The sequence below is a fragment of the Drosophila busckii genome, chromosome 2L (genome assembly GCF_011750605.1).
Source record: "Drosophila busckii strain San Diego stock center, stock number 13000-0081.31 chromosome 2L, ASM1175060v1, whole genome shotgun sequence".
NCBI lineage: Eukaryota > Metazoa > Arthropoda > Insecta > Diptera > Drosophilidae > Drosophila > Drosophila busckii.
In genome coordinates, this window is record NC_046604.1 from 8065610 (window position 1) to 8079779 (window position 14170).

At 38.8% G+C, this 14170-nt stretch overlaps 5 protein-coding genes across 5 annotated transcripts; 2 read left to right on the top strand and 3 right to left on the bottom strand.

Annotated features, from left to right (window-relative positions):
* Positions 1–4048: 4048 nt before the first annotated feature.
* LOC108599987 (mRNA cap guanine-N7 methyltransferase) lies at positions 4049–5871 on the bottom strand. The gene is made up of 2 exons (XM_017987265.2): positions 4718–5871; positions 4049–4654 (listed from the first exon to the last, which is right to left on the bottom strand). The coding sequence occupies exons 1-2, from the start codon at positions 5766–5768 to the stop codon at positions 4572–4574; spliced, it is 1134 nt and encodes a 377-aa protein (XP_017842754.2). The 5' UTR covers positions 5769–5871; the 3' UTR covers positions 4049–4571.
* Positions 5872–6105: 234 nt separating this feature from the next.
* LOC108599216 (probable tRNA(His) guanylyltransferase) lies at positions 6106–7172 on the top strand. The gene is made up of 2 exons (XM_017986014.2): positions 6106–6367; positions 6424–7172. Exons 1-2 carry the CDS (start codon positions 6142–6144, stop codon positions 7128–7130), a joined length of 933 nt encoding a protein of 310 aa, XP_017841503.2. The 5' UTR covers positions 6106–6141; the 3' UTR covers positions 7131–7172.
* On the bottom strand, positions 7162–7891 carry LOC108599225 (protein Dr1). The gene has a single exon (XM_017986025.2). It carries the CDS (start codon positions 7772–7774, stop codon positions 7193–7195), a length of 582 nt encoding a protein of 193 aa, XP_017841514.2. The 5' UTR covers positions 7775–7891; the 3' UTR covers positions 7162–7192.
* Positions 7892–7982: 91 nt separating this feature from the next.
* LOC108600522 (ankyrin repeat domain-containing protein 49) lies at positions 7983–8813 on the top strand. Its single transcript, XM_017988170.2, has 2 exons — positions 7983–8187; positions 8250–8813. The coding sequence occupies exons 1-2, from the start codon at positions 8052–8054 to the stop codon at positions 8759–8761; spliced, it is 648 nt and encodes a 215-aa protein (XP_017843659.2). The 5' UTR covers positions 7983–8051; the 3' UTR covers positions 8762–8813.
* Positions 8775–9624, bottom strand: LOC108600529 (dynactin subunit 5). The gene is made up of 3 exons (XM_017988182.2): positions 9518–9624; positions 9123–9422; positions 8775–9067 (listed from the first exon to the last, which is right to left on the bottom strand). Exons 1-3 carry the CDS (start codon positions 9563–9565, stop codon positions 8846–8848), a joined length of 570 nt encoding a protein of 189 aa, XP_017843671.1. The 5' UTR covers positions 9566–9624; the 3' UTR covers positions 8775–8845.
* Between the last annotated feature and the right edge of the window lie 4546 nt (positions 9625–14170).

A 14170-nucleotide genomic window follows, 5' to 3' on the forward strand; every position in this document is an offset into this window, starting at 1 on the left:
ATCGGGCAGGCTGGCAGTCAATGTTGGCATCGACTTATGGCCAATGTCAGCGTTTGTTTTGAAAGTGAAAGCCATTATTATGAGCCTGCTGCCTGGCATTGCATGCCAAAGTTTTTGGGGTCGTAACACAGTCAAACATGCAAACACGCACACGACAGGCTTAGGTCACATATACACACACGCTACAAAGCCGAAGTAACCATGCTCCGTGCCCACGGACATAGACATGAACAAGGTAAGGTAAGGTCCTTGTCATTTAACTCACTTGCCGCGTTGACCTTTTGCCCATGTGTGCACTTTCACAACAACAACAGAAGCAACAACAGCAGCAGCAGCGGCAACTAAACATTCAAAACAACAAAACAACCCATAAAGCCAAGTCCAAGCTAATTTAGGTACAAATGCCACGCCTTGAGCCTTACCCTACTTCCCATGCATGTTTGATGAGCTTATCAAGGCTCCGCTATATTGAATTTTAAATCGATACATTTCCGCTTCAGCCAATTAGCTTGATAATTGCAATAAATAAATCATGGTCAAGTGCGCAATTACACACGCGAACACACGCAATTCTAAATGCGACTACAAGTAACAAAAACAAAAAAAGAAACCTTGTTTACATAAATGATTTGACTTTTTTTAGTATGCAGTACTTAATTAACATGCCCCTTGCTCGCTCGTACGATATGCATGCATTTGCTTAATAAGTAAAGTTTTTGCAGCTGGGCATAATTAATCTATAATAAGATTGGAACACAGCAAAAAATTCCACATGAATAGTTGCATCTAAACTAATTGTATTTTAATTATATTTTAAGGAGTATATGAATCTAATAGTATTTAATTAATGCATAATATATTTAACTATTATTCGACTTATTCTTATGCATACTTATTATAAAAAATCACATAATTATATATATTTTAATAATAACTAATAGTAAATTTGCGGTTGTAAAAATTTTAATAACGTTAAAATATAAAAAATTTTGAAGAGATCTTTGGGCTTAAAATTGAATGTAGAGAAATAATATTGTATGGAGCTTTAATAATAAATTAATATAAACTAAAATAATTGATATATATGTAAATTAATATATTTTAATTCTGGGCTTCTACTTAAGTCTATTAATTTGATTTAATAAATAAAAAAATTATTATTTTAAATGAAATATTTTAATAACTCTTAAAATTGAATGTATCAAAATTAAATTGGATGGTGCTTTAATAATAAATAAATATGCATCTTTATTTATAATAATAATTGTGATATGCTTTAGATTTACATAAGAAAAATTGTATTTATAATGTGTCTTAGTTTTAAATGAATTGATTTAAACATGAGAAGAATAATGTTGATTTATTTATTAAAGCATCTACCAAATTCTTCAACGAATTCACCAGAAATTTAAGGATGCTCAGCATGTTGGCTCTTACAAATTTCAATTAATTTTCAAAGTCTTTCTTTTGTGAGGTCATAGCTTAAGAAAATTGTTACAGCACTTTACTTTGTTAAAACTTTTGTGGAATTTTTCGTTGAGCAAATGCCTTTTGTTATTATTGATATCAATCATGAATAAAATGAATCGCTCATGCAACGAAGCCAAAGTTCAAGTCTTGCTTTGGCCAAGAACCACAAAAGATTAACATGCGCTGAGCAGCTTGGCTCATTCTTATAATCTGCTAGTCCTTGTGCACACAACCGCACACATGCATAGAAACTCGCACAGATACACATGCATACACACATATATATATATATAAATGCTCAAACAGTCTCATACTGGCAAACATGTCTTTTTAAATTGTTGCACGCCTCGTTCCTAGCGTACCCTTAGTGCTCACCCTGGGGGCAATACTTGTAAAAAGTTTAGCATTGCGCTACGTAAGCGACGAAAGTAACGTTGCGCTGCCTTGTGGCGACCAGGGGGTAACAACAAAGGCAAGCACCGTATGCCTGGCATGCGTTTTTCACATTGTTCCATGCGGTTGAATAAACACAAGCCGCCACACACACACACACATATATGCAGAGAAACGGGCGCGCACTTACACACGGACGTACACAAATACTCATGCATTTTATGAGCTGCACAAACACACATAGACACACGCACGCATACAGAGACACTTATTCGCTCGCTTGCCTCGACAGGCTTACAAAATAAACATTGCGGTATGTATTTTGTTTGTACACACTGCCTTATACGTAAGTACGGCCACACTCATCTTTACCTACCCAGCCAGCCTACCTGGTTGGTTGGTTGGTCTGACTGTCAGTCAGTGGCCAACAATACACAAAAGGCACACACACACACACTCACACATATGCACATATACAGACTGCAGCTGCTATACGTCACGTTTGTGTATGCAGAATGCTCAGCAGCCCGGGAAACTATTGTACTAAAAGATTTAACCCGTATCCTAGATGCAGATAGCAATGAATTCTCAAAGCAGGCTTGATAAAGTGAAGAATTTTTAGAAGAAAAACGTTCCAAGCTTGGAATTTTAAATCTATGACAGGCATAGAAAATTTAAAGAAATTTTTAACTAAGCCACGTGGTTAGGAAAGTTTAAGGTTGAACACCTCTAGTTCTATTTGCATAGTTAGTGAAAACTTTTTATGGTCGGTAAATTACGTTTTCAAGTTAATAAGTTGCTTAAGTTAATGCAGGCTTAAAACTTATGCTTAACATTATTTGCAACATAATATAATATGATTTCATTAAAGTTACATTACTCTAGAAGCTTTTTTTTATTTATGTACTTTGCCAAGGCTTGGGATTGGACTTGGGTTTGGGCTTGGGCTTGGGATTATGAAGTACGCACAAACAAACATGTGTATGGGGGCGTAAGTATGCATGTGTGTGTGCGTGTACATATCATTAACAGCTTATACTGTCAGTGTGGCTAAAGCGTTCGGCTCAGTCATCGCCTGAAAATATTGTGTGCAACCTCATGGTGTGTCAGCATTTGGGTTAAAAGTGAACTAATTTGCATAGACCGCACGGAACAATGCGCTGGGCGGCTGCATGAGAGGAGCTAACAAAAAGATTCATTAGGGCCAATCAGTGCAGAGCGTGTGGGGATGCCACAGCGGGCAGGACAGGGGCGGCGGCGGCTCAGGTAGCGAAGGCGACACGAGGCATTGGGCAATGGACAATAAAGCAGCTGGAGGATGCAGAGAGAGAGGAGGACGCCGGCGAGGACGAGTCGTGTGTGTAAACAGTTTTGTTGTTTGCCTTCTAAATACGCACGCTCTACTTTAAACAAAGCGTAGCATACAAACAGGCGTACACACGCACACTCACATGCGCAAGCTCTGGGCACATGTTGTAAACAACTTGTACGTGTGTGTGTGCAAAACAAATTTAAACTTTACGCCCAAAGTTTATTTTTATGAGCAAAACTTTAAATAATGAAATTATCTGACAAGAACTTGAAGATGGGCCAAAGCACCACACACAATGAGACCCTAAAGAGTGTGCGTCTGAATGTGTTTGTGTGTGTGTGTGTGTGTGTGTGTGTGAGAGACCGGGAGAGCGAGCTATAGTGTGCGAGAGTAGCACAGACAATGATTATCCGTTTCGCGATCCAATCAATAGCGTAATTTATGCCCTTACTACCCATACTACCTTTGCTGCGTTATCAAATATTTATTTACACTTGAGCTATAATAATTCATTGATGCATTGAATGCCAGGCACAGGCTCGCACTTGGTAATCGCTCTCGTGGCGGGCACGGGCGTCGCACTACACAGTCGGAGTCGAGTCACAAGCACAGGCACGACCCGGCAACGTAAACGTCAGGACTAACCTTTCACCGTTGTCCTTCAAAGGCGCCGTCGCTGTGAAAGCAACAGCTGTGCACGCTCTCTCTCAATATGCTCACATACGCCTTTTCGCTCCCATCGCCTTCCAAGCACGGAGCTTTCAACTTCCAGTTTCAAATTTCTATGTGCAAAAGCTTCGTTATCAAAGCTGCCCCAGCATGTGGAGAGAAAAGCACAAGTATGTTGAACAAAGCGAGGGTTGATTCAAAACATTTCTGTGTATTAAGCTTTAGGTTAAACATACATTTGTTTTCTATATGCATACACCTCTCATTTTTAAGTATTAAGCTTACAGAGCCAATTATTATAATTCACAAGCGAGTATTGATTCAAAACATTTTTGTAGATTAAGCTTTAAGTTAAACTGTTTAATATGTTACTTCTGTACAATTTTAGTTAATGTTCCAATTATTTGTTTCCTATCTGTTTCATTTTGAAGTATTCTGCTTACAATTTGTGTACAATAAAATGATTGTGTACATCATTTAGCTACGACAATTGTTAATTGACTTGAAACTAATAATATTATTAACTACAATTTATAAAAAAGATCAAGCCAATTGTAAAAAATGTATCTATCTCTATTGCTTACAACCGGGCTTTAATTTCAAAATATTTTAAGCTAACACAAGGTAAACTTAATTAAGAGCTAAAAAACTTAAATGTTTGTTTTATGCTGAGTATGCATGCAAATTAAAAATGAGCTGCTTGATATTCTAATACAAATAAAATCCATCAGTCATCGAACTCAAATACTGGCAACCCATTTGCGTCCCAGCTATTCTTACATTTCTTGAAGGCACAAACAAGATAAAGTGCTGAAAGAAACAAGAAACAGAAACAGTTAAAAATAGACGAGATTTTAACGAATTAAGACTCACTTGTTGCTTCCCATTCGGACTTTGACAGCGAGCCCACTGGTGCGAAGCGTTGAGTGCCAAATACTTTACGCAAATGGGCAAACTGCTCATCGTTGTTATAACGCTGTGGATGCACAGTTTCCAGGCCAGACATGCGCTGCAGCAGCTGGCGGCCTTGGGTCAATGTGTCGCTGTAGTAGTCGGCAAAGGTGCTGCGCTTGATCAGCTGCAGTCCATGCTTGCGGCCCAGTTTGACCAGCGTGGGAAAATGGACCAGAAATTCGGGACAGTCAACCACGCCCTCGAGATGGAACTGATACTTGGCGCCAAAGAGTGGCAGTGCATCTGTATCGCACTCAAATTCAATGTTGTAGACGTCGTTGCCGAAGCTACGCGCATCTGGGCCAGCGGCCTTTAATCTCCTCATGATCTCATAGGCATCCGGTATAGTGGCTATAAAATAACCACCTGGCTCCAAGCACTCCGCCGCATTGCGCATCATGCAATCAGCTTGGATAAAGGATTCAAAGCAATAATGAAACGCAAACTGGCACGACACCAAGTTCAATTGTAGCGATGCGTCCTTGTAGCGCTCACGTAGTCGCACTAGTGTTGAGTCACAAGCAAAGAACTCTGCGGTAAACTTGTGCCCAAACTTGGATTTCTCAGCGCGCTGCAATGCCTCCTGGTAACGCCGCTGGCACTGCTCCACGGAAACCTCTGCAATATCCGTGCATATCAAATGGGATATGGTAGCCTTATCCCACTTGAGCAGATCTCCGCCTTTGCCACAGCACATGTCTAGCACGCGCAAAGCGTCGCCAACTCGCTTCTGCTGCTTAATTTTCGCCATGTACTCATTAATCAGCATGCTCTTGATCCAGTTGTTAAAGTTGCGCATAAAATAGATTTTGGACTTGTGGCGCTCCCTGCGCCCGGCCTCCTTCAGCTCATTGTAGTGATGCGCCACCACATGTGTGTTGGCCGCGCCGCTAGTACTGCTGGCATCCAAGTCCTCTTCGTCATTGTATAAATTCTCTGGGGGCGCTATGGCTGCCGATGTGCCCGCCATTGCTCACAAATATTCACTCTTTAACACAATATTGTTTTAGTTGAGTATCTTTTCCTTCTGGTACAAATACTACATGAGAGCAGTGCAGCAACAGTTCACAGTTTAAAACAACTCAACTCGATTTTTGAGATGACAGTGTGTTGCAGCGATTACACGTAGCTTAAGCGTTAGTTTGTGACGTCATATGTATGAAAAAGCCACTTTAAATGTTCAGTTATGCATATAAACATATAATTAACAGAACATGCTACTTTACAATACAAGATTATTTGTTGTTTTACAATTCGAATATGCGGCATGTGCGTTACCTTATAGTTTTTATTGATTGAGCTCAACAGCTGTTTCGCATGTGGTTAAACAAAAAACACTTTAAATGCAAATTCGCGCATTAGGTGCTACTTTTAAGCATTTATTAGTTAACAGTGGCGCCTTAAGGCATTTTCCACGCAACATGGCGTGTAGCAGATTCGAGTACGTAAAAACTTATGAACAAGACGACAAAATATTGCCAAATGTTTGGATTGTTATTAGAATTGATGGCAAAAAGTTTCATCACTTTGCCAACACACACAAATTTGAAAAGCCCAACGATGAAAATGGTAATTAAATTTATCTGCAAAAAGAGTATTTAAGAATTACGTTTATTTATTCACAGCGCTCAATGTAATGAATGCTGCTGGCATAGCCGTGATGCAGGAATTCAAGGACATAGTGGTGGCTTACGGCCAGAGCGACGAATATTCATTTGTATTCCGAAAAGACACAATGGTTTATAAGCGTCGCGCTTCGAAGCTGCTCACCTATGTAACCAGTCAGTTTACCAGTAGCTATGTGCTCGCCTGGTCACAGTGGATGCAACGTCCTTTGGCCTATGCGCCTTGCTTTGATGGCCGGGTGGTGCTATACCCTACAGATGATAACATGCGGGATTACTTAAGCTGGCGACAAGCAGATGTGCATGTTAATAATCTTTATAACACGGCATTTTGGAAGCTGGTGCAGTCTGGTCTCACTAATCAGCAGGCCGAGGAGAAATTGCGTGGTACACTCTCAGCTGCGAAAAATGAGTTACTCTTTACGGAGTTTGGCATTAACTATAATAATGTCCCGGCCATGTACCGCAAGGGGACTATCTTGATGCGCAAGCGTGTACATGAAGCTGACCAAACGGATAAGGATAAGGGAAGGCAGGTTATAGTTCCACTGCATGAGGATTTGATTGGCGCGGCCTTCTGGAAAAAACATAGTGAAATTCTGGGCAAATACGTTCCTGGCAATCATGAGCTGGATTCAACAAGTGAATGCAAGCTGCTAGCCATGCAGCTGGGGGAGAAACTAAAGATTGAGGCCGAGAACAGTTGATTTTGACTTACGACAATTGTTTAATTACAACTATTACATTAGAAATAAACTCAATTAAACTGTTAGTAATCATCATCGTCGTCTTCATCGTCCTCACTGGGCTTGCTGCGGCTACTTGTGCCATCCGGTAGCTGTGGCTGCTGTTGAGGCCTCTGCATCAGAGCGTTACTCTGTTGCACGGCTGCTGCTTGCATGCTCATCCACTGTTGTTGCTCTTCGCGAGCCTGTTCCTCACGAGCCTTGGCAAATAACTCCTGTTGTTGACGCAACAACTCTTCTTCGGGTATGCCTAGGTTCTCGAGTCGCGTGCTCTGTCGACGTCGCTTGGCCGCCACTTCCTTGCAGTCGTGCAGCACAGCCTCGGCCTCCTGCTTGTAGTCACGAAAACCGAGACGGTCGAGTGCTTCTAGCACATGCTCCGCATTGATGGTCTTCTTGCTGCGTTGATTACACACCTCGTTAGCTTCCGAGCTAATCAGGTGAATGAATTCAGTACAGCAATTCAGTATAAGCTCACGACTTTCGTTGGCTACACGCACTGTGGGCAGTAGTTCCTTTATTATCTTGTTGATGCTGGCGCGTGGCAGTGTGAGCTCATCATCCTGCTCGGCACTGGGCAGCAATTCCTCTTGTGGATTAGACATGAAGCGCACTCAAAAAATGTAAACAAAAAAAGAAACAATTTTTTTTGTAGCTCTGCGATACAAAGAAATAACGCTGTGGCGGTAAAGCGATTGCGATTAAATCACTTAACTGAACTAGTTCCTTAGTTAATTCTTAAATAATGAGCGGAATCATTCATATCAAATGAGGGGAACTGATTCTGAGCATGACAAAAAATGGGCAGCACTTTTCATACTACTGTGACAGCTCTGTTAACAAATTGAAATTTCTAGCTCTTAGCAAACATTTATTTTAATAATGGGCGACTATGATTCCGATGAGGAACAATCGCAGATAGAAAAGCTGCAACATGCCAAAGTGCCAAGGGGTATGTTTGTCAGTGGCTGGGATGACGACGCCGACGAATTAATAGAGGAGGACAAGAACCCACAGGGTAACAACATACATTTTCAACTTGATTTGCTATAATGTACAACTAATTTTTGTGTAATGCAGCCAGCATTGAAGGCATGATATTGTGGGCCGTTAATGAAAATCGAATTGGTGAAGTACGCGAGATACTCAAACTAGATCCGGATACAGTAAACGCAAGGGACAACGACGGCTATACGCCGCTTCATCGCGCTTGCTACAATAATTTCCTGAACATAGCAAGATTGCTACTGCAGCACAAAGCAGATCCAAATGCACGTACTGAGCTTGGTTGGACACCGCTACACTCAGCCTGTAAGTGGAACAACGCAGAAAGTGTGCAGTTGTTGTTGCAATTTGGAGCAGATGTAAACGCAGAGTCGGAGGGCCAACAGACGCCGCTTCACATTACCGCTACTGTATCCAACTGCCGCAATACAGCAACTGTGCTGCTAATGGATCGCTATATAAAACCACGCAAGGAGAATAACTCGGAGGAAACAGCGGCTGTCATTGCGCGTCGAACAGGCATGAGCTATGTTATTTTTGAAATTGGTCACGAGGCCTACGACTGCGAGACAGGATTGTTAGACTAAGAGATTGTCTGTATATGCATAAATAAATAATACTTATTGTTAGTTTAATTTATATATCGGATGCTTAGCGACTAATGCCGTAGCTCAGCTAGCCGGCGCTGGAGTGCGTACAAAATGCTCGTAGAATGACTTAGTATAGTTGACCATCTCATCCTGCATGGCAGCCGGCACAAAATACGGATTGCCTTGACCGCCCTCAATAGTACCCTTGGCCGTGTAGCGCATGTAGCTGGATACATTTGTCTCTGGCGGCAGCACGGCACCATCCTCTATTACACAGCAGTCCTTCAGAGTGCAACGGCGACCCTGTATAGCAAATATTAATAGGCGTCAATGCATTGCATTCAATTCAAATACTTACAATAATAGCATTCTTGCCAATGTAGACAAATGACCCTATAGTGGCCGCAGACACAACAGCGCCCTCGCCAATGAACACATGGTCACCGATGTGCATCGGAAAGAAGGCGATACCTTTGCTGAATTGTTTATAAGGTGGACGTATCACGGAGTTCTTGCTTATCACACAATATCTGCCAGCACGTACATTGGCCAAATCGCCGCGTATAATGGCACCACTTTGAACTATTACCTTGCCATTGAGCACTATATTCTGGGAGCCGCAGAGCACAGTGTGACGGCTTACTTTGTTGCCAGAGGCCTGTAAACAAAAAACAACAATGTGTATGAGATCATCAGTTACTTAGCAGCAAATTGAGCTTTTATACAACACAAGCTTATGCCACAAATTTTTACCGTTTCCACGTATTCATCTTTGCTATAATAAGTGTCGGCTATCTCCATATTTATATTTTTAGCTTTTACTAAATAAAACTTTTACTAAATAAATAAAATCAGCTAAGTTGTTAGCCTATCGATAAGTCGTACAATCAGCTGTGTATGGACGCGTTGCCAACTATCTGAAAATAGTTTCTGGAAGCGAGCAACCCTATTCCATGTATGTATGCATGTGTAAATTTTAAACTGTATTGCTAATAATTATTTGAATGCGGGTGCACTTGTGTTAGCCCTGAACTTTACTTGCAATTGGCAAAAGCTAATAGCTGTTTTGTATAAATACATATGTAAAGATATTTGTGCGAAACCTCAGCCAGGTGCTGTCTCTGGGCAGCGTTTTAAACGCGCTTCAATGATGTTCCAATTTAATGCGCTTTAATAATTGCGACTGCCCGGCCCCTGCGCGTTGACCTTCTACACGCTCGAGCGGATTGACTCTCTTGGCCACATCGTTGCTAATTGGCAGGTTGTGGCTGTTGTTGTTGTCAGCTGTTCAATGCTTAGTTCTGCCTGTGAAGAACACTCATGCCCATATTTATGGTAATCCATTAATATTATGCTGTTTGCTTACGCGGACAGCACGTAAATGAATTAGTTTCACTATTTCGTTTTTGGTTTTATTTGACCTTATGTGTACTACAATTTGACCAATTGGCCAGTTGATCATTTGAACTTTGTTGGCAGCCAATTTAATTACAAATAACAATGGTCAGCTCATTTGAGCAACATTAATTAAAAGTAATTCTTAGCCAAGCAGCCGCTTTGAATCAAAGCCGCCGCTTGAAGGCCCACCTTTGGCCCAAAGGGTTAATAAACTTCAACTTGCGTTTGTATTAAAGGTTAGATTAATTGGAATGTGTGCGCAAGTGCACGCAAACAAAATAAACACACAAGTCATCGTGCAGACAAACAAATTATTGAAATAGTGATTAAAATAAATATATATAACTCAGCTTTTCATAAACCCTCAATCTTTCTCTCTCATTCTCGCTCTCTGGGAACATGTGTGCATACAGTTAGCAATTGTGGTGGCATTGTCAATACAACAACGATTTATTGACATTTTGTCGCTGCATTGAAACAAAAGACTTGAGCAAAAAACTTGATTAATTTGTTTGTTGTTTTTTTTTTCTTAAAGTAGCATTGCATGCAAAAAGTGAAAATATTATGTAATTGTTGTCTGACTGTCGGTCTCTATCACCTTGGGCGCAATAAAAATGCATTAAAACAATTTTCTTAATTTTTAATTGCGATTAATTTCGATTTTTTATTTGTCGACACTTAATTGATTGCTCAGTAATAAATAATTATATGTAAGCATTGAGAAAATATGTCACCCAGCAGCTTCAAATGCACTTGAATATAATCTTAATAGCATGTTGTTAATCATTAGAATTACCCTCATAATTTTTCACTGCAATCCTTTATTCCAAAATGAGATACGCTCTTTTAGTGCTAATAGCAGTATGACAACGCAACAATGTTGAAGCTTACCATGTTTATCATTGAAGGCCAACAGTGATGAGTTTTAAATATTTACATAGTAGATGCCACCCAAGAGATTGCCAGACTCGGCTCACAATGCTCACTGCGACATGGTCAAGGTCAACTTGGGGCACATTCATCATACATGCGACGCTTGTTTTCATGAAAGGCTTATAATTTAAGTGTTTACCTAAAATATTATTTAATATGATCTTACCAATTTTACAAGAGTTATCAACTTTTTCCTTATGTCAGTGACTAACTGGTGCCAATAACCGTAAAATGGATGCATATTTAATAACTAATGCTAACTAAATGCTTTATAGCTCCTTGTTATGGAATTCATAAATTTACTTTTCAATACACACATACTACAAATGGTTGTTATTCATAATTATAGTACCTTCTGGTAATAAATGGTTTTATCAAAAACCTGAAAGCTCAAGGTTACTATTCCTTCAAGATTAACTCTAGTTACAAATCAAAAGATAAGTTAAACTTATGCTGCATATGTACAGTTTATATATTTCATTAATCGGCATAAATAATATATAAAATATATTCGAGGCTTGGGAATGTAATTTATAAAGTTCACATGACTACAGTATATACAATTTGATTCGAGAATCGAAATGAAGAGTGCGACGATTCCATATATTAAACTTTTTTTAAACTTAAGTAATATACATTTTAATATTCATTCTATACAAACATTGAAAACATTTTTGTTAATGAGCACATAAAAAAATTGTATGTACTAAACTTGTATTAAAAAAGTTCTCATAGCGTATACAACATTCCGCGTGACTTTAACTTTCCATTAATGATATGATTTTGTTTTCGCTTGTTTTGGTTTGCCGCTTAACGTGTCCATCGAAGGTCAAGTGCACGCTAAATGTTTTGTTTTTGTTTTTATTTTTTCGTTGTACACGACAACTAGTGGCAACTTGTTGTTTAATTAATTTTTAATATTTTTTCCTCTGCGCAAGTCATTTTAGCTCAACTGCTGTCGCTTTTGATGATGTGACAGGCAGCACGCAACTTGGGCGGGCTCAGTGGCTAATTGCTTAAGCACTTAGAAAAGAGCTGTCAGGTATGCATATGGCCATGAAAATGGCAATAATGTTGGTAGTACAGTTTATTGGGGCAAGCTTCAAGCACTAAGTTTAATGTTTTTTTTTTTTTTTTTTTTTTTTTTTTTTTTTTGGCAAAATGTTGTGTAATCAACAATGCACAGTTTCTATTATTTTTTGAATGTGTTAGTAGTTTTGTTCCCGCAACCAAAAAAACAAAACAAAATAGAAATTTAGGTGGTAATTTATTAAAATAATTATAATTTATATTTCACGCTAATTAAAATCTTTTTAAATTGAGTGCATTTGTACTTATTTTTTAAACACGCACTGCACAGACTATTGATAAATTCCTTTAATTAGTCTTAACCAATCACAATCAAAGCTTTCTAATAAATATATTTTCTTGTTGTCTATATTTAGTATTTGTGATTATATCTAAGTTTAATACTAAATTTTAGTAACTGAACAAATAATATTGATAATAGTTATAGAAATAATTTAAATATATTATTACTGTAGCAACTACGAGCCCTAACCAGTATTAATTTGTACTACAAAGATTTTAGGAGAGTGCGTTTTCAATAATTATTGTGTATGTAAATTCCATTTAACTTACTTTACTTCAATAAAATAAATTTAATATCATTTTATTTAATACATTATATAAATCAATCACACAATAAGAACACTAATTTGTTATTGCATGAAAATATTATTAATTATTAGAAGCACTCTCTTCAAATTTATTTTTTTGACCCAAGCTTATGTTTGAAATAAAATACAATTTCAATAATTGTTCTCTCAAACGTTTACTTACAAATGAGTTACTAAATGATTTAAATAAAATAATAGAACCTCTAGTATGTTACCATTGAGGCCACTAGAACGGAATGATTTAGATAATATTTTGTTCAATTTTAAAAGTAAAATTTAGAACAATAGAAAATCAACACCCTTTTTTTTATTCCTACTTCTTATAAATGCTGGATAAATCTATAAATGTTCTTACATTTCTTACAAGTTTTATTATTTTATTTTGTTGTTTAATCATTGCTGTATGGTTTCATTGCAGAATTGCTTTTCAATTAGGCACCCACTAACTCATTACTCGAAAAGCAAAAACATGGCAGGCCTTGGGGTTTTAGCTAACATTTTTGATTTGGCACATGGTAACCATAATAAGCTGGCCAATGAGTTGCTGAAGTGCTAGCTACTATAAATATATGTATATCTATCTGTTTGTATATAAGACTGACACATTTTGATCTTATTGTCAATCATTGTCAATCAACTTGCGGGCCACCCAAGCAACAAAGTCTTTGACACTGACACTAAGAGACCTTTTAGAGTTCAATCAACTGCGCAGCTCAAGACATATATGTAATTGGTGTTATACATATTTAGACAAAAAAATAAATAATTATGTCTGCTTGTCTGTGGATTTGTAGCGACAAGTTTCGTTGATCGCTTATCAGCGAACCGTTGAAATGTTTTGAAGGCAAAGGAAGTGCGCACACGCCGTTCAAAGCTTTTGGGCCAAGCATATAATTCAGCAAAATGGCTTAATTGTGGCCTGCCAAAAAGCGACCCTGCCCAACTACACTTTTAGACTTGAGGCAGCTTAGCCTTGCCCATGGCTAACAAAAATCGTATAATCGCAAACAAGCAAAAACTAAAAAGTTTCAGGTTCAAAACTATTAGCGCCCGCATGCAAAAGCGATAAACCGATTAAAATTGGAACAATCTGCGTGCACGTTGGGCAAACAACAATAAAAACAAGTGGACAGGTTAAAGTTGGGCGCCACCAACATTTAAATACACTTCGACTAGGTCGGAAATTTCATTCACGCATGCACTCACAAACACATACCCACAAAACAGCTAACGCGTCACAGCTCGTTTTCGCTGTAGCGTCAACAGCGCGGCCGCCGCTGCGTCGGCAGCGACTTTGGAATGGCGCGTCAGTCCGCACGTGCACCCCGCTGTCTACATTGAAAATTGAAATGTGAATAATTCCTAAGTTTACTTTGACCGATCGTTTGAAACTTGC